The sequence below is a fragment of the Ranitomeya variabilis genome, chromosome 5 (genome assembly GCF_051348905.1).
Source record: "Ranitomeya variabilis isolate aRanVar5 chromosome 5, aRanVar5.hap1, whole genome shotgun sequence".
Lineage (NCBI taxonomy): Eukaryota > Metazoa > Chordata > Amphibia > Anura > Dendrobatidae > Ranitomeya > Ranitomeya variabilis.
In genome coordinates, this window is record NC_135236.1 from 475,096,438 (window position 1) to 475,116,032 (window position 19,595).

At 37.4% G+C, this 19,595-nt stretch overlaps 1 protein-coding gene across 1 annotated transcript in view; it reads right to left on the reverse strand.

Moving 5' to 3' along the window:
• Positions 1-1,777: 1,777 nt before the first annotated feature.
• The window catches only part of OTOGL (otogelin like), a 332,429-nt gene continuing 314,611 nt past the window's right edge, over positions 1,778-19,595 (reverse strand). Inside the window, exons 54-55 of the mRNA XM_077262892.1 lie at positions 6,287-6,366; positions 1,778-2,651 (exon numbers count right to left, since the gene is read on the reverse strand). Coding sequence (XP_077119007.1) covers positions 2,451-2,651; positions 6,287-6,366 — 281 coding nt within the window. The 3' untranslated portion in view covers positions 1,778-2,450. The remainder of the gene's footprint in view (positions 2,652-6,286; positions 6,367-19,595) is intronic.

Genomic DNA, 19,595 nt, shown 5'->3' on the forward strand with positions numbered 1-19,595 from the left:
GCTCTACGTTATAAACTTCTGTGAAGCACCTGGGGGTTTAAAGTGCTCACCACACATCTAGATAAGTTCCGTAAGGGGTCTAGTTTCCAAAATGGTGTCATATGTGGGGGGTCTCTACTGTTTAGGCACATCAGCGGCTCTCCAAACGTGACATGGCGTCCGATCTCAATTCCAGCCAATTCTACATTGAAAAAGTAAAACGACACTCCTTCTCTTCCAAGCTCTGCGGTGCGCCCAAACAGTGGTTTACTCCCATATATGGGGTATCGACGTACTCAGGAGAAATTGCACAACAACTTTTGTGGTCTAATTTCTCCTGTTACCCTTGTGAAAATAAAAATTTGGGGGCAAAAAGATCATTTTTGTAGAAAAAATGAGATTTTTTATTTTCACGGCTCTACGTTATAAACTTCTGTGAAGCACTTGGGGGTTCAAAGTGCTCACCACACATCTAGATAAGTTCCTTAAGGGGTCTAGTTTCCAAAATGGTATCACTTGTGGGGGGTTTCCACTGTTTAGGCACATCAGGGACTCTCCAAACGCGACATGGCATCCGATCTCAATTCCAGCCAATTCTGCATTGAAAAAGTCAAACGGTGCTCCTTCACTTCCAAGCTCTGCGGTGCGCCCAAACAGTGGTTTACCTCCACATATGGTGTATCGACGTACTCAGGAGAAATTGCACAACAACTTTTGTGGTCTAATTTCTCCTGTTACCCTTGTGAAAATAAGAATTTGTGGGCGAAAAAATCATTTTTGTGAAAACAAATGCGATTTTTTATTTTCACGGCTCTACTTTATAAACTTCTGTGAAGCACTTGGGGGTTCAAAGTGCTCACCACACATCTAGATAAGTTCCTTGGGGGGTCTAGTTTCCAAAATGATGTCACTTGTGGGGGGTTTCCACTGTTTAGGCACATTAGGGGCTCTCCAAACGCGACATGGCGTCCGATCTCAATTCCAGCCAATTCTGCATTGAAACAGTCAAACGGTGCTCCTTCACTTCCAAGCTCTGCGGTGCGCCCAAACAGTGGTTTACCTCCACATATGGGGTATCGGCGCACTCAGGAAAAATTGCACAACAATATTTGTGGTTAAATTTCTGTTTTTACACTTGTGAAAATTTAAAAAAATGGTTCTGAAGTAAAATGTTTGCAAAAAAAAGTTAAATGTTCATTTTTTTCTTCCACATTGTTTTAGTTCCTGTGAAGTACGTAAAGGGTTAATAAACTTCTTGAATGTGGTTTTGAGAAGCTTGAGGGGTGCAGTTTTTAGAATGGTGTCACACTTGGTTATTTTCTATCATATAGACCCCTCAAAATCACTTCAAAGGTGATGTGGTCCCTAAAAAAAACATGGTGTTGTAAAAATGAGAAATTGCTGGTCAACTTTTAACCCTTATAACTCCCTAACAAAAAAAAAAATTGTTTCCAAAATTGTGCTGATGTAAAGTAGACATGTGAGAAATGTTATTTATTAACTATTTTTTGTGATATATCTCTCTGATTTAAGGGCATAAAAATACAAAGTTTGAAAATTGCAAAATGTTAAAAATTTTCGCCATATTTCCATTTTTTTCATAAATAATCGCAAGTAATATCGAAGAAATGTTACCACTATCTTGAAGTACAACATGTCACGAAAAAACAATCTCAGAATCAGCGGGATCCGATAAAGCGTTCCAGAGTTATAACCTCATAAAGTGACACTGGTCAGAATTGTAAAAATTGGCTCGGTCATTAAGTACCAAATTGGCTCTGTCACTAAGGGGTTAACATAAGCAACAGAAATAAATAATACATAAAATGAATTATTGATTCTATTACATAAAATCCCAATACATCATTCTGATTTTAGCTTTACATTTATTATAATACATTGCCCTTCGAGTATATACAAACAAAAAGATTGCAATGGTACATGGATTATCTTTTCTGTTTTCATGGGTATTGCATGTCATTAGTCACAAACATACCTTTGGGCTTACAGATAACAATATATTGTGATCTCTAAAGAAAATGTTAAGAAATATTTTGATACAAAAACCATGGCACATTTTGGACCAGTAATAAAAAGATATATTGTACAAATCGGCATTATGCACCATAAGTCAAGTATACATTTGAACGATGTCACACATGCAAAGATTTAATATACTGATCCATCTTTGTAAGTTAAAAATTACATTTTTTTTAAGTTTGACTTGTGAAAATATGAATTTTTATCAAACTTTTTTAGCCTTTGGAAATGATTTAGAGTGAAGATATAAAACAGTATACGCTGTGATTTAAATGGAAATAGGCAAAATGTGTATAGTGTAGATCTCTGCTGGATTGCTTGGCACAGCTGATGGGGAGATCAGTGACGCGGGATAGGTACAGCGCGTGCGTTCAGTGCATAGGACAGGATCGTTGCTGGAAGGAATTCAAGGTGCTGTATGCACAGTCTGTTTAATTCCACTGGCATGAACAGTCCAGCGGTTCTTGAATGACGTACATCACTTCAGTCCCGTTTCCTGAGCAGTAGAGTGGCACAGTCAGATTCTGTACTCCATTTTCGCGGCAACATTTGCAGAATCTGATATGGCTATCAATGTTTACATTAAAGATTGTTGCTGATGGGCATTTTCCATCACAGGAAGCCACAGTGATCTGTTGAAAATGTATAAATTGTTAAAGTTCTGTATTTCTATATGAAAAAACATACATTTGCTAGAGTTATAATGGTAGTGAAGCATTTTAATAGAAATTCAATAGATTATTTTCATATATTTCTAGCTGCGTTTTTACTAACAGCTACTTTTACATTACTACTTGCGATGGGCTTGACAGGAGAGTATCAACAGGATAACTCATCTGCCTGTGGGCATCCTGTTACTTGACCCATGCTAATAAATACATAATCATAGAACAAGTTTAATAAAATTATGTTCCGCACAAATTTAAAGCACATCTGTCACTGGATCTGCATACACTGATAAAGCACCATTCCAGCATTTTTTTATTTCAGCTCTTAAATTGTGCTAGTTTCCTGATCCTAGTCTTATACTCACAAGCCGCTGTCTTCAACTCTTCCTGGCCTCACTCAGGTCCTGATCCACCATCTTGTGGCTTCAACTTCTGACTGACCGGAAATCAGCTAACAGTCATAAGCTATCAATGTAAGTCAAGGAGAGCCTCGTTATGGCCTCAATCTGTCTCTCATAGATTGACATTGATAGCTTATGACTGTTAGCTCTGATTTCCGGTCAGTCAGAAGTTGAGGGCACAAGATGGTGGACATTGAGTTGTGACTCCCGGATCGCCCAGCAAACACTAGAGTGATCTGGAAGGTCACAAACTGCTGGAGACCAACCGGAGCGACACCAATAACAGATGAAGACAGCAGCTGGTAAGTATAAAACTAAGAGCAGGAAACTTAGTTGGTGATTAGTGACACCTTTCTTGCAGAAAATAGAAAAAAAAGCTGGAGTGGTGCTTTAGATACTGTAGATCATTTTGACCTGATATGGCTGGTGAATGTAAGAATAGCTGCATTATAAGGGTCGTTTGGTTACATTTTATTTTTATTCCATTGGATTCTTGTACATAAAACTGACAAATGCCCCTGTATTTATTCAAAACCACTCCAGCCCTGTTCTCTGCTACTAACTACCCTCTTTGTTCATATGGCTGCAGCAGTAAATGTGACTTCACATGACCACGGCAACCAATCACTGGATTCAACAGTGATGCTGATATAGACAAAGTAGGACTGTTTGCACAGTGATTGCAGTAATCACCAAATTTATAACTCTAAAGCCCCCGTACATCTTATGTAGCAATTACAGAATGATAGTTTGCCTAATTTTTCATCTGGCAGCCATCTCACCTGACTCTCCCATTTACATGAGTGTTTGCTTAGTCAAGCACTGCTGTGTGCAGTCCTGTGTTCTCTATGAGACAGACACTAACAGACATCTATGGTGGCAGTTGATATCTTAGAGAAAAAAAAAAATGCAGTCCGAAATCAAACATGCCGGATCCTTATCTCTCGCAATATCATCTGATAGGGTAAAGTTGGTGGCCCCCCATACACATTCAACTGTTAGCCAAACTCATCAATATCAGTGTGCTCGGTCGATGCTAGTCTAATGAGTATGGGCTTCTTAAGGATATGGCAGATTAATAGCCAATCCTCAGAAAATGTCATCATCAATATGTGGACCTTCTAGCAATCACATACTTATTGCCTACATTAACCCCTTCATGACATGCACCATACATGTATGGATCATGTTGAGTCTCTCCTTTGATGTGGGCTCCTGCATGGAGCCCACATCTTTTCCGGCACATGTCAGCTGATTTAAACAGCTGATATGTGCCCCTAACAGCTGCGGATGGAATCGCAATCCACCGGCGGCTGTTAACCTGTTAAATGACACTGTCAATCTCTGACAGCAGCATTTAACATGATTGTGCCAGAAGTGCGCCACTAATACTACCAATCGGTATCCATGTCACATAACCGCAGGTCACTGATGGGTTGGCATAATAACCCGGGGTCTGCAGCAGACCCCTGTGGTTGCTATGAGTGCCACCCAGCGGTCAGCACTCACAGCAAGTGAGCATTTCTGCTACACAGAGTGGGACTGAAACCCTGCTCTTTGTAGCCCAAGCGACTGAAAGATCACACCGTCTAGTCACCAATGGAGACTATTGAAGCAAGTGAAAAGTGGTAAAAAATATTGTTAAAAATATAAAAAATTTTAAAAATATAAAAGTATATAAGTTTAAATCACCCCCCATTCGCCCCATTCAAAATAAAACAATTATAAAAAAATGCACATATTTGGTATTGCCGCATTCAGAATTGCCCGATCTATCAAGCTATAAAAAGAATTCATCTGATTGGTAAATGGCGTAACGAGAAAAAAAGTAAAAACACCAGAATTATGTTATTTTTGGTTGCCACAACATTACATTAATATGCAATAATGGGCGATATATACACCAGAATGGTATCAATAAAAAGCTCAGTGTGCCACAAACAAGCCCTTAGGCTACGTTCACATTTGCGTTGTGCGCCGCAGCGTCGGCGCCGCAACGCACAACGCAAACAAAAACGCAGTTGCGTTTTGAACAAAAAACGCAGCGTTTTGCGCCGCATGCGCCCCCCCAAAGTCTAGACGATGTTTGGCATTTTTATTAGAAAACGCATGCGTCGTACAACGCACCACGACGCAAGTACTTGCGTCGTCTGCGTTGTCAATACAAATCAATGGTAAAAAAGGCGCATCGACGACGCAAAAGCGACGCAAACACGACGCATGCGTTTTTTAAAAAGTCTGCGCCGCACAAAAAATGCAACATGTTGCATTTGCTGCGCCCTGACAGGTGCGCCCTAACGCCGCATGCGGCGTACGACGCACCAAAACGCATGACAACGCATGTACATGCGGCGCCATGCGGCCCCAATGTTAAAGATAGGGCCGCACGACGCATGCGTTTTGTTGCGGCGACGACGCTGTGGCGCACAACGCAAATGTGAACATAGCCTTACCCAGCCACAGATACCGAAAAATGGAGACGCTATGGGTCTTGGAAAATTACGCAATTTTTTTTTTTTTTTTTTAAACAAATTTTGGATTTTTTTCTCCCTCACTTAAATAAATAAGAACCTATACATGTTTAGTATCTATGAATTTGTAATGACCTGGATAATCATAATGGCAGGTGAGTTTTAACATTTAATGAACATGGTAAAAAAAAAAAAAAGAATTGTGGAATTGCACTTTTTTGCAATTTCACAGCACTTGGAACTTTTTCCTGTTTTTCTGTACACTATGTGGAAAAACCAATGGTTTCATTCAAAAGTACAACTCGTCCCACAAAAAACAAGCCCTCACATGGCCATATTGATGAAAAATAAAAAAATTATGGTTCTGGGAAGAAGGGGAACAAAAAAGAGAAACGCAAAAACTAAAACGGGCTGCAGCGTGAAAGGGTTAAGGATTAGCAATGAAGGCAAAGTGGCCTCTTCAATGTTTATCTAAGCACAGAAGTTCTTATATGTATGTGGTGACCCCCCAAAATCAAACATTTATGATCTATCCGAAATGATAGGCTGTCAGTGCATTTTTCTGGAACCTTTTTGATTTATTGAAGACCCTCATTTGGTGCACCACACCCTGTGAACCTAGTTTTTCCTACTATCTCTCTGCAGTATATACAGGATATATGTATTTTTATCCGAGTTTGTTTTTATTTAAAAAAATAAAAAAGCTGCAATATAATGCTCTACTTACAGGGTATTGACTAAAACAGTCACTTTTTCGTATAGTGGTTCTGACTGACACTTTCTGACAGATCTTTTCTTCCTTTGAGCCTAAAAAACATTGAAAAAACTAAAGATTAAGTTTTTAATGCCTATCTATAATATAAATATTCATGTATTTTATTAATTTCAGCATACTAACTTTAAATCCATTTCGCACAGAAATTAAGATATGCATTGACTCAGCAAATCATGAAAAACATAACACCCTGTGGATAGACTTCAGTACTCATGCAATAGTGATTATTTCAATTATTATTACATGTGTATACAAGGATGCATTTATCTATCATGCAGCATAATGCCAAATGTTCTTATGTTTCATATTTTTAACAATTTACAAAATAAATCTTAATGGGTAAATATAATTTACAGATACTAAATAAAAGCATGTAATCATTAAAGACATTATCCGTTTACCATCATTTGGACAAATCTTTTCCATTGATTATATCGTACATTTCTATTCTCCTTAAAAATATATACCTTTTCAGGATATGTATATATTTCTATATGTATTTATACACAATGGCATGTAAAAGTATGGGTACCCCTGGTCAAAATTACAGTTATTGTGAACATTTCCTTTGTATTTTAGGCCAAAAATATATAGATATCACAATTTTTTCATTTTAAAAATTAGAAAAAGAAAAATGGGCAGATGCAAATCTTTGGGCACCCTGCATGGTTTGTCAAAAAAAGAGTCTTTCTATTGTTGTTTGACAGATATTCTTCTACTCTAGCTGCAGAGTTTCAATAATGTTCAGATCAGGGCCATTGCAAAACCTTCAGCTTGTGCCTTTTGAGGTAGTCTATTGTGGATTTTGATGAGTATTTAGGATCATTGCCCATTTGTAGAAGCGATTATCTTTTTAACTTCAGCTTTTTACAGATGGTGTTATGTTTGCATCAAGAATTTGTTGAAATTTCATTGAATCCATTCTTCCCACTACCTGTGAAATGTTCCCCGTGCCATTGGCTGTCACACAACCTCAAAGCATGATTGATCCACCCACATGTTTAATGGTTGGCGAGATGTTCTTTTCCTGAAATGCCCTTTTTTTCTACGCACACACCTTTGATCATTGTGGCCAAAGAGTTCTATTTTAATCTCATCAGTCCACAGGAATTGTTTCCAAAATGCATCAGGCTTGTTTTCATGTTCTTTTGCATACTTCTGACGCTGAATTTTATGGTGAGGATGCAGGAGAGGTTTTCTTCAGATGGCTCATCCATGAAGGCCATATTTGTGCAAGTGTCTCTGAACAGTAGAACAATGTACCATAACTTTTTAAGCACATGGATAGAGGAGGCTGGGTTCTTATAAAGCTGATAAATTTGCATTACCTGGCCTTCCCAAATGATGATAGTCATAACCCTAAAAGACTAATTAAGGTCTGAAACTTCGGTCAATGTTATCTGAGCACACAAACCTCCAAGAGTGTCTAAACTTTTACATGGTCCCATTTTCCTTTTTGCACTTTTTAAAATGTAAATAATGACGATATAATTTTTTTACGGATAATACCAAGGAAGGATGAGATCATTTCATCTTCAACTTGCTTAACTGTTCACAATGACTATAATTTTGACCAGAGAAGCCCAAACTTTGACATGCCACTGTATATATACACAGATAAAAATAAATAAATATAAATATAAAGAAATATATAGCTATTAAATCTATGGTCTAGTAGAAGAAAAATCATTAGAGTTGCTTGATGGTTTCCTATCAAAAGGTTGGACAAGATAAAAAGTGGTCTACTTTAAAAAAAAAAGTATATATATAAATTTGTTTTTAAAGTAGATCACTTTTTATCTTGTCCAACCTATTGATAGGAAGCTATCAAGCAACTCTAATGTTTTTTTTCTGCTAGACCATAGATTTAATAGCCTTATTCTATGGTTGATAAAGACCCAAGAATGTTTTTAGGAATGTGGGCATAATGCCAGGGTAGATGGTGTAGTAGTTACTATAGGTGACCCATTTCTATAGATGTAAGGTTCAGCTACATAACACTGTGGATGACTAAAGGAGCACATTGAAAACTGAAACAGGTCTGGTTCTAACTTTTCCTATGCTGAAATTGGTTGTGGAGGGGGGCCCCATGGTTACTTGTTAGCTCTTGATCTTCAAATTAATTTTTTAATTAATAAATTACAATTAAATTGTCCAATAGTCCAATCTGAGGACATTATGGTACAAAGCAGGGTGAGCTGAGCAGATTAATATATAGTTTGTGAGATAACTTGTGTTTTCATCATTTAAACATCTTCTCCTTCTGGGATTTTTGGTCCAGTGGACGGTCATATAAGTGACTAACAGCTTTATTTTTAGTGTGCATGCAGAGAGAGCTGTGAGTCACTGATAGGACCGCATACTGGACTGAAAATCTCAGAAAGAGAAGATGTTTAAATGATTAAAACACAAGGTATACTGAGTCTTTTCTCACAAAACAATATATCAAACTGCTTAGTTCCTCATGCTCTGTGACTCTTTATTTGTATAGACCAGTGTTCCCCAAGTCCGGTCCTCAAGAGCCACCAACAGGTCATGTTTTCAGAATTTCCTTAGTATTGCACAGGTGATGGAATTATTGCCTGTGCATGTGATGCAATTATCACCTGTGAAATACCAAGGAAATACTGAAAATATGACCTGTTGGTGGCTCTTGAGGACCGGACTTCGGGAACACTGGTATAGACAAACAAGGAACAGGTTGTAGGCAGCACAGAAATGGGAATAGAGTTAAATATCTCCAAAACTCTATGAATGGAATTTAAAATTGTAAGTGGCCCTTGTTTTTTTTAATTGAGCTTGTTTCTGACTCATTTTTAGTCTACTAAATTTCTAAAGCATTTTTAGTCAGCCTCACCCCATATGTTTGTGGCTGTGGTTTGATTGTTGTGGGGTTTTCTTAAAAAAAGTAAATGAGAGAAGAAAAAGTGTCACTCACCCTTCTGTGCAGAATAAGTGTTGTCCTTTATTTGCGATTAGCAGATTACAGACATTTTCTGCGGCGGCTGGTGAGGAGAGGGGTACAGGGAGTTAACGACTGGACGACGGCTGTTTCATGCTCTTGCGCTTCTACAGGCCCACATGGACCCGTAGAAGCGCAAGAGCGTGAAACGGCCATCGTCCAGTCGTTCACTCCCCGCACCCCTCTCCTCACCAGCCACCGCAGAAAATGTCTGTAATCTGCTAATCGCAAATAAAGGACAACACTTATACTGCACAGAAGGGTGAGTGCCACTTTTTCTTCTCTCATTTACTTCATGGACTTTCTATTTTAGAAGTTGTGCACCACCCATGTCAGTAGCTAACCTCTGAACGTCCTGATCTACAAAGGATCGAGTATACCTATATATCTCTATGTGAAGTACAGCATTCAGTGCCGTTCACACCCATCTTTCTCTTGAAGCACTTTCTTAAAAAAAGGCTGAAATGTTGCTGCTGTTTCACTACAGGGAAAGATTGGTGTAAAATATTTTTTCTACTTTTCCTATTTACAAATGCAAAGCAAATGTGAGGAAAGTTTCAATTAATTTACCATTCAACAAGACCAAGTTTTTGACAGATTTTTAATTTCATTGCATCACATACATGGGGCTAGCTCATTTTATTTCCTTTTATCTCTGCCATTTTGGTTGGACAGGCCAAGAATAGAGATGAGAAATCCCAAATTTCAGTTCAGGGTTTGTGCCGGACAGTTAGTGTCCATTGTTAAACGCAGAACACAGACTTCTTCCACAAATCATTGCAAAGTTTGGAGTTCCGGGGGAAATGTGTTACATGGAGAGAGAGAGATAATTTTTCTGCTCAAAAGTTCTGGTTCAAGTTCTGGCACCCGAACCGAACTTTGGAATAAAGAACAGTTGCAATGTAAGTTAACTATATTTGGTTTAATCCCACCAGACACTAATTAATTGTGAGCCTATATTTCCCAAACACCCATAAACATGCAAACTTTCTTCAGAGATTGGAATAAGTGACTGTCAAACACATCTTGCGTCTGTTTGTCTTTAAGGCTTATAGGATTATTGAAATCCAACTTACTTAATTCTTCTTTCACGGTGTTTTATGCTGCCCCAATTACATGAAATTGGTTCCTAATCCTGCCATTGGTAGGTTCAGCTCACTTTCCTTTAATGTGTATAACCAACTTTAGTCATCATGAACCATATTTACCTACAGATCCAGAGCATTACAAGGGAAAACAACACTAATGCATAGGTTTCCTGATATATTTTCTCAGTACCAAGGATCTCAGCCTCAAATAATACAGCTGTGTATTAGCGATTGTAATATATCACATGAACTTAGCTCTCATCCTTATATAATGAATTCTTGTCTTCCACCTGTTTAGCAGAGCTGCCACTATCAAATTCCTCTATAGATGTTACCCTGCTGTTGACAGATACCCTATTTTCATTCTCCGCTGCCAACAATGTGATGTCAGTAAGCACTTTCATACACAAGAGCCAATTTCCAAACTTTGAGAGTGTAATTATTGAATTTAATAGAGTTACTTTGAAGTTGCCAACAAAGCATTATTATAGAGAATAATGTGCCATTTACTGAATAAACACCTCCCTATGAATTCCAAACACCAAGCCAGTGCCGCAGTCAGTGGATTCAGCCATTATGTCCTCCCTTATTAGTGTGGGTTGGACACTTCATATCCTCCAATGTCATTTACAGGTCAGATTTGTTGCTCAGTACTAAATACCTAGCTCAATGAAGCATGCAGTTGATTTATTGCTTTTTAATGACAGACGTTCAGAAAAGCATCCCTAATGAAACTATATTGTAGACAAATAGAACTCCTAATGTAAAGTAAACTATTGAAATGCAGTCTAGATACAACAGCTGATTAGGCTAAAAACTATACAGGAGTAAAAGCTGTGTCTTATCTAAAGCTATCAATCAAATCTAAACATTATCAAATATTACAAACCAAAAAAATCCATAACCCAAAACTGTCATAGATACAAGTGTTATTAGGTACCAATGCAACTATTGGCATGAAATGCTAACATTTGTATGTCTATTCTAATAAAAGCAATTGTTTTAGACTAACAGAAATGTATTCCTTCAGCATGCTAATTTGGGGAAGAGGAAAATGTTCATGTCAGCTGCCAATATGTTAATTTTAACCAAAGTCAACAGAAACAAGATAGAAAGAAGAAATAATCAAGGAGAACACTTACAAAAAGGTATTATGCAAATCAGTTATCAGTAGAAAAAGGTAAAACAAATTGTATTCTTATAAAAATATAAATTAGTTATCAGTAAGTTACATGTGATATCTTTTTCAGACCAAGCTGAGTAGAAATAGTAAAGTAGGCAAGCTCTAAGATACTGAGAAAATTACATAATCAAAATTCTGTGTAGCTCAAAACTATATAAATATTCATATTCATTATAGAAGCTGAATTTTCAAAAATGTCAACTTCCCATTATTGAGGAAGTTGTGACAGACATATTCTAAAATAATAAAATTATAGGCTTAGCATACTATATCATAAAGCTTATAATAATTCATTGTTTAGCAGTCACTATATTGCTAAGTTATTGCACCAAAGCCAAAAACAATTATGGCATATTCCACAGATATACAGTACATCCTCAGTTCAAAAAAGTTGAAAAGCTGTGTAGATATAAAGAAAACAAAAATGCAATGATTTGGACATCTCTTGTAGCCGTATTTTATTCACAACAGAGTATAGAACACAGATCGGAAGGTGAAAATTAGACATTTTTCCATTTTGTTTGAAAAATGTAGTTCATTTGGAAAATGATGGCAGTAAAGCATCTCATTAAATTTGGGTCAGGTTTAACAAAAGGCTGGAAAAGTAAGTGATACTAATGAAAAACAGCTGGAGTGTGATTTTTCAGCTAAAGTGAGTTAGAGATGCAAAGGCTCTCAGAAGCAAAAATGATCAGAGCTTCACCAATTTGTGAACAACTGTGTCTTAATAGTGGAACACTTGCAGAAAAATGTTCCTCAACATAAAATCGCTAAAAAAAATGTAATATCGCGATATCTACAGAACATAATATCATCAAAATATTCAGAGATCCATATGCACAACGGATAGGGGCAGCACGGTGGCTCAGTGGCTAGCACTGCAGCCTTGCAGCACTGGAGCCCTGGGTTCAAATGCCACCAAGGACAACATCTGCAAGGAGTTTGTATGTTCTCTCCGTGTTTGTGTGGGTTTCCTTGAGGTACTCCGGTTTCCTCCCACATTCCAAAGACATACTGATAGGGAATTTAGATTGTGAGCCCCATCGGGGACAGTGATGATAATGTGTGCAAACTGTAAAGCACTGCGGAATATGTTGGCGCTATAAAAAAATAAAGATTATTATTATTATAAGGCAAATGGTCAGTATTGAGTGCTTGTGATCTACAGGTGGTCAGGAGTGTATGGATTCAGTCTGGTAAGCATTAGGCCTTAGGTAGCGTTCACACAAGCAATGCAGTTTTGATCCAAACCCATGCAGTTTTTAATGCTTTTCACAAGTTGTACAGCACCAAAACAAACTCATAAAAATAAATTCCTAACCTAGTCCAGGCGCTAACTAAATAGAATAGACCCTGGCTGAGCTAGGCCCAGCTCGGTCAAACAAAACAGCTATTATCCATAGCAGTTACTGATATTTGCAGTTCCATGCACATGACCGATGCTGTCTCTTCTCAGAGAGGGATTCTGGCCTGTCTCTTCCTTCAGTTCAAGGACACATCCAGTCTGGTGCACACACCTTGTACATTTACCAGCTAACACATTCGCCTCTGCTCGCCCATCCAGTAGACGGAAACTCACTCAAGAAACACAATGAACCTACCCCCTGCTTCTTAGAGAAACGCTGCAAGTGCTTCTAATCAAACACTGCAGAGCTGGGATTTAACCATGTCTTTCCCATCTATTCTACAGGTGACATTGAATTAACACCAAGCATGTTTCAGTTGTGCAAATCACAGCATGGGCTCAGGAATTCTTCCAGAAATCATAGTCTGTAAACAGAGTTGGGCTTGCAATCCACAGTTGCAAGTTAAAGCTTTATCAGGCAAAAGAAGAAGCCATATACCAACACAATCTAGAAATGCTGTCATCTTCCCTGGGCTAAAGCGCATTTAAAATTCCTGAAGAAGTTTGAAAACTTCAAAACGCGTTGAGAATAAACTACACTCTTACCTCATACTGAGTATTGGAATTATTTGTGGACTCACGTCCAGTATTGCAGGTGACCCCAATCTTTGATTGCTTAATTACCTAGTTGGGTCTGCCAACCTGTGGAGCTGCTGCAGCTGGAAAACCTTTTATTAAAAACTTTTCTAGTTTTGTGTCTAACACAACTGCCACTTTATGCTATCCACTGTTATGTGGATACACCCTATTGCACTCAATTGTCCCCACAGCATTTCCTATCCAGACAACATAAATTTCTGTGAAGGCCTTGCTTATTTCAGCAAAACAATGCTAAACCATGTACTACATCCATCACAACAGCAAGGCTTCACCAAAAAAGAGTTTGGTTTATGAACTGGTCGCCTGCAGTCCAGACCTTTCACTAATAAAAAACATTTAGTGCAATATGAAATGAAAAAACAAGGAAAGAAGACCCAGGACTGTTGAATAGTTAGAATGCTACATCAGAAAATAATGGGACAATATTCCTCTCTCAAAACTCCAGCAATTGGTCTCCTCACTTCCCAGATGTTTACAAATTGTTGTAAAAAGAAGAGGGGAATAAATATGAATAATTTTGTAAATTAGATTTTTTTTTTTCCAAAGGAAATGCAAAAACCTTTGCTTTTCACCTTCTGATCTGTGTTCTAGATTCTGTGGTGAAGAAATATGGCTATGAGATATTTCCAAATCATAGTATTCTTATTTTCTTTACCTTTTACATAGCATCCAGCTTTTGGGAATTAATTGGTGGAAAACCCACCTCTGGTCCCTACGCCTAGGATTATAAGCATCTTCAATTCATAAATAAAGGAAGCTGTGAATCCAGACAGAGATTAAAAGGAGGTGGCCACACATGTCTGAGTCACACTCTTTTGCAGTCGGCTTTATAGAAACAGTCATGGACTTTTAATACTATAAAATAGAGATCTACGAGACCACCACTTCATTTAATGTCTTCCTGGATATGGTAGCAACTATTCATCTGATGAGTGAGTGACCCAAATAGGAGAACCCTACTAATTAGCCACTTAAAATATCCTGTAGACATGTTAATGCCTTTGGTGGGAAAAGTCTTTTAAACTAGAAGGCCTGGTTAAAGTAAAAATATTTAAAAAAAAGTCAAAAGTAATAACATTTCAGACAAATCAACCTAGTTAGCAAAAATTAGATATTAAACTTTTAACCATACTGTAACATCTATATTGCCATAATGGCATAAGAACTTTCTTGTTCATGGCACATTGACAGCCAATATATTGCTAAATTACAATTTAATTGACAAGAATTTAAAAAACTGTGTTTAATGAAGACATTGAAGAAAGAACATGCATCAATACATAGAAAAACAAATACATGCAGAGTTTTATTGTTGTTAACTGCATGCGGATTTCTACTACCCTTTGCAAGAGTTATGATGATTTCTATGCAGTGCAAGATTGGTATAATATGCTTAATCCAGCTGTTCATTAGCCCCACAAAGCTCATTTCATAAATTACCATTACAGTAAGAAAAGTACAGTGAAATGCATGAAATAATAATAGTACCTGGTTCACAATTTATTTTAGCAGTAGGAACTACGGGGGTAATGGTAAAGGGTAATACACCCATTCCAGAACCTGGCAGAATTGTTAGGAATATAAGATTTTTGTAAAATTAAACATTTTTTTTACACAAATAACATGTTCATTAATTCTTACACTGCCAAGCGATATCTCGTGTCTACAATTGAGAAAATTAAATTTAAGCCATTTTCAATTTACAATGCATTCTAAAATATCACACCAGAAGTTCCTGACTTATATCCGCAGGCATGGGAGGTATTTACATCTTTAAATTGCAAAGAGGTTATGGCAAGGTAAGAATTAAATACATGGACTCACTCTGCATGCATTTAATCAAGCTTTATTTAGTCTTGCCCATTACAACCCTTACATTTGCAAGCCATGTCTTTAAATATATTGTCCTACCCACAGAGCACATGCTTTTGGTTATTGTTTTATTAGCAGATAAAGTATAGCATGTTACAAATATTGGTTTAGTTTTAAAGTAGATTATTTTTCTGAAGTATAACATTGACTTTCTGCTGGGTCTTTTTGTGTAACCAATTTCAAAGAATTTTTATTTTAATATTTATAAGTTAGATTAGAAAATAATATTAATATTGATCAGTGTGCTTGTATTTTTGGAACATCATTGAAATAATTTTTTCAGTTTTGGTGTAATTTACCAATTTTTTAAAATTGTATCCACTTGGGTATGAGTGTTGAACAATTTGTGCTATAACTTTTAGGTTAGGCCTACATGGCGATGTGTGTCATGCCACACTGAAATCACAACAATACAATGCAACATTGGATGTAATGATTTCCTATGGTTTCACGTTGGGGCATGCAAATACTGCGACTGCAACACAGAGTTGCAAATATTTCCTAATGTACTGGATTTTCTGTAGCTTGCCATACACTTCAACATGCAACTTATGTGCGACTTATCTGCAATTTGGGTGCTTATTTTACTATAAAATTGTAGAATAGACTTTTCTTACAAATGCTGTCGCATGACACATGTCGTCGTGTAGCCCAAGCCTTAATGAGCAGGAATCCTAATGTTGTTGTGCAGGATTAGAAAAAGCATATACTATTTTCCAGAAACATTGCCATGCTTGACGATAGGCTATGCCTGATGTGTCAGTTCAAGAGGACTTTTCACCAAATTTGACATGTTGAGCTGGACATTATGTAATAGTGGCTGCAGAAGGAGATGACACCCCCTAAGATTTAACTAAAGTTAACCAATTAGGTGACAAGTACGAAGACATGAGAGCGGTGTTTGCTTTTTTTCTAATTCTGGGCAACCCAATTAAGGTCTTCAAACATAAGAACTACAGTGGGGGAAATAAGTATTTGATCCCTTGCTGATTTTGTAAGTTTGCCCACTGATAAAGACATGAACAGTCTATAATTTTAAGGGTAGGTTAATTTTAACACTGAGAAATAGAATATAAAAAATAAAATCAAGAAAATCACATTGCATAAACTATATAAATGTAATTGCATTTTGCAGTGAGAAATAAGTATTTGATCCCTCTGGCAAACAATACTTAATACTTGGTGGCAAAACCCTTGTTGGCAAGCCCAGCAGGCAGACTTTTTTGTAGTTGATGATGAGGTTTGCACACATGTCAGGAGAAATTTTGGTCCACTCCTCTTTGCAGATCATCTCTAAATCATTAAGATTTTGAGGCTGTCGCTTGGAAATTTGAAACTTCAAATCCCGCCATAAGTTTTCTATGGGATTAAGATCTGGAGACTGGCCAGGCCGCTCCATGACCTTAATGTGCTTCTTTTTGAGCCACTTTTTGTTGCCTTGGCTGTATGTTTTGGGTCATTGTCTTGCTGGAAGGCCCAGCCACAACCTATTTTTAATGTCCTGGTGGAGGGAAGGAGGTTGTCACTCAGGATTTTATGTACATGGATCCATCCATTCTCTTATTTACACGGTGAAGTAGTCCTGTGCCCTTAGCAGGCAAACACCCCCAAAACATCATGTTTCCACCTCCATGCTTGACAGTGGGGACGGTGTTCTTTGGGTCATAGGCAGCATTTCTCTTTCTCCAAACACGCCGAGTTGAGTTAGTGCCAAAGACTTCAATGTTTGTCTCATCCGACCACAGCATCTTCTCCCAATCACTCACAAAATCATCCAGGTGTTCATTGGCAAACTTTAGATGAGCCTGCACATGTGCCTTCTTGAGCAGGGGGACCTTGCGGGCACTGCAGGATTATAAACCTTTACGGCATAATGTGTTAAGAAAGATTTTATTGGTGACTGTGGTCTCAGCTGCATTGAGATCATTAACAAGTTCCCCCCCGTGTAGTTTTAGGGTCATCTCTCACCTTCCTCATGATCAAGGATACCCCATGAAGTGAGATTTTGCATGATGTCCCAGATCAATGACGATTGACAGTCATTTTGTATTTCTTCCATTTTCTTACCATTGCACCAACAGTTGTCTCATTCTCACCCAGCATCTTACTTATGGTTTTGTAACCCATTCCAGCTTTGTGCAGGTCTGTGATCTTGTCCCTGACATCCTTATAAAGTTCTTTGGTCTTGCCCAATTTATAGAGGTTAGAGTCTATGGACAGGAGTCTTTTATAAATGTGACTATGTAAGACAACTGTCTTTAATGCAGATAACGGGTTGGTTAGGAGCATCTAACTGGTCTGTAGGAGCCAGAACTCTTAATGGCTGGTTGGGGATCAAATTCTTATTTTTCACTACAAAATGCAAATACATTTATATAATTTATACAATGTAATTTTCTGGATTTTATTTTTGATATTCTATCTCTCAATGTTAAAATTAACCTACCCTTAAAATTATAGACTGTTCATGTCTTTGCCAGTGGGCATACTTACAAAATCAGCCAGGGATCAAATAATTATTTCCCCTACTGTACGTGTTACAAAGTTATAACTAAATTATTGTGCATTCGGGGGGGAAGAATAAAATTAAAATTGGTCTTGTTGCAAAAGCATATAAAAAATAAAATACATTTATTGACTGTTTAAATATTGCCTATAATACAAAACTGATCATTCTAAACTGTATGTAAGATATGCCTAAACAGTTTTCATATATAAATTCTGATCGTAGAATTTTACAATTTCTTTAGCTAGGTGCACACTAGTATTATTTTTTACAGATCCATTAAATTAAGTGATAATTGGAATTTAAATAGTGATTTGTCCTTAGGCTCTATTTCACTTGTGTAAAGGTTTTGATAGTTTGATGACAAGGGTAGCATATTTTTAAAGGCTATGGACACATTTGACATGGAGATAATATGCATATATATAATAGTGGCTACATTAATATAATAGAATTGTCCTTTCAGTATGAAGTCTTCATTCCTTTATTCATACCTTGACCCCCTGTGATATGCAGTTTGCAGCCAGATCCAAGTTTAAAATGTTTCTCTCCCAATCATATTGTGTCTTCCCCAGTAAGAAAGGCTGGGTGTTAGGTTTGTTGGTGTCAAAAGTATTGCTTGTCTATATTAGCTCATGTAATAGCACATCTTCTATCATGCACTTATTTTTCCTCTTTATTGCTTTCCTCTTTATCTACAGCCTGTTTTGACTACACTCAAGTTTCTTCCCTCTCCACGTCCTGTAGATCTGTGTACAACCCATTCCTGCTGCTATCTCTAACAATAAAAAAGGAAGAGGGAAGCAGACAGAGTCCTCAGAACGGTAATCATTTTGCAGATAACTCAGCTAGATAAGGGACAGGCAAAAACTCTGCAGCAACTATATGGTAGAAACATTTTGATAAAGATTTTAATGAAGACCTAGTACTGTACTCAGCTTTCTCCATCAGTCTTCTAAACTTTACTGCCAACTCTTTTTTACTGTGTTCGTGCAACAATGAGGAACAGGGGTCTTCAGACTCTTGTTCCAATGATTTGTGAAAGTTCCAGGGGTGGGACCCCAGGCTTTTATACAGGAGATATGTGACAGGTGATCAATGGTCATTTGGCACAACTCTTTCAAGATAATAAATCATAAATGCAGATTTTTTTCACTGCAAATATTAGATGTGAGCTCAGCTAAGAAATGCTAATATGAACATGATTTTGCTTCACTTTTCTTGATAAAATGTTGTTTTGCTCCAATTTTATTTTATATACACAGTGGCTATGAAAAGTTTACACACCCCTGTTCACATGCCAGTTTTTTTCAAGTACAAAAATCATACTAAGAAGAATCATTTCAGAACTTTTTCCACTCCTAATGTGAACTATAATTGGAACAAAACACAATCTGGAATCTTTTCGAGTTGGCAATCTTTGCTCACACTTTCTTGCAGCAGCGCTCCAACTCTGTGAGATTGCGAGGGCATCTCCTATGTACAGCCCTTTTCAGGTCAACCCACAGATTTTCAATTCAGATCTGGGCTCTGGCTGTGTAATCCCAAATTTTAAACTTCTTCTAGAAAAGCCATTCTTTTGTTGATTTGGTGAAGTGCATAGGGTCATGCCATACTCAAAGGTGAAATTACTCTTCAACTTTTT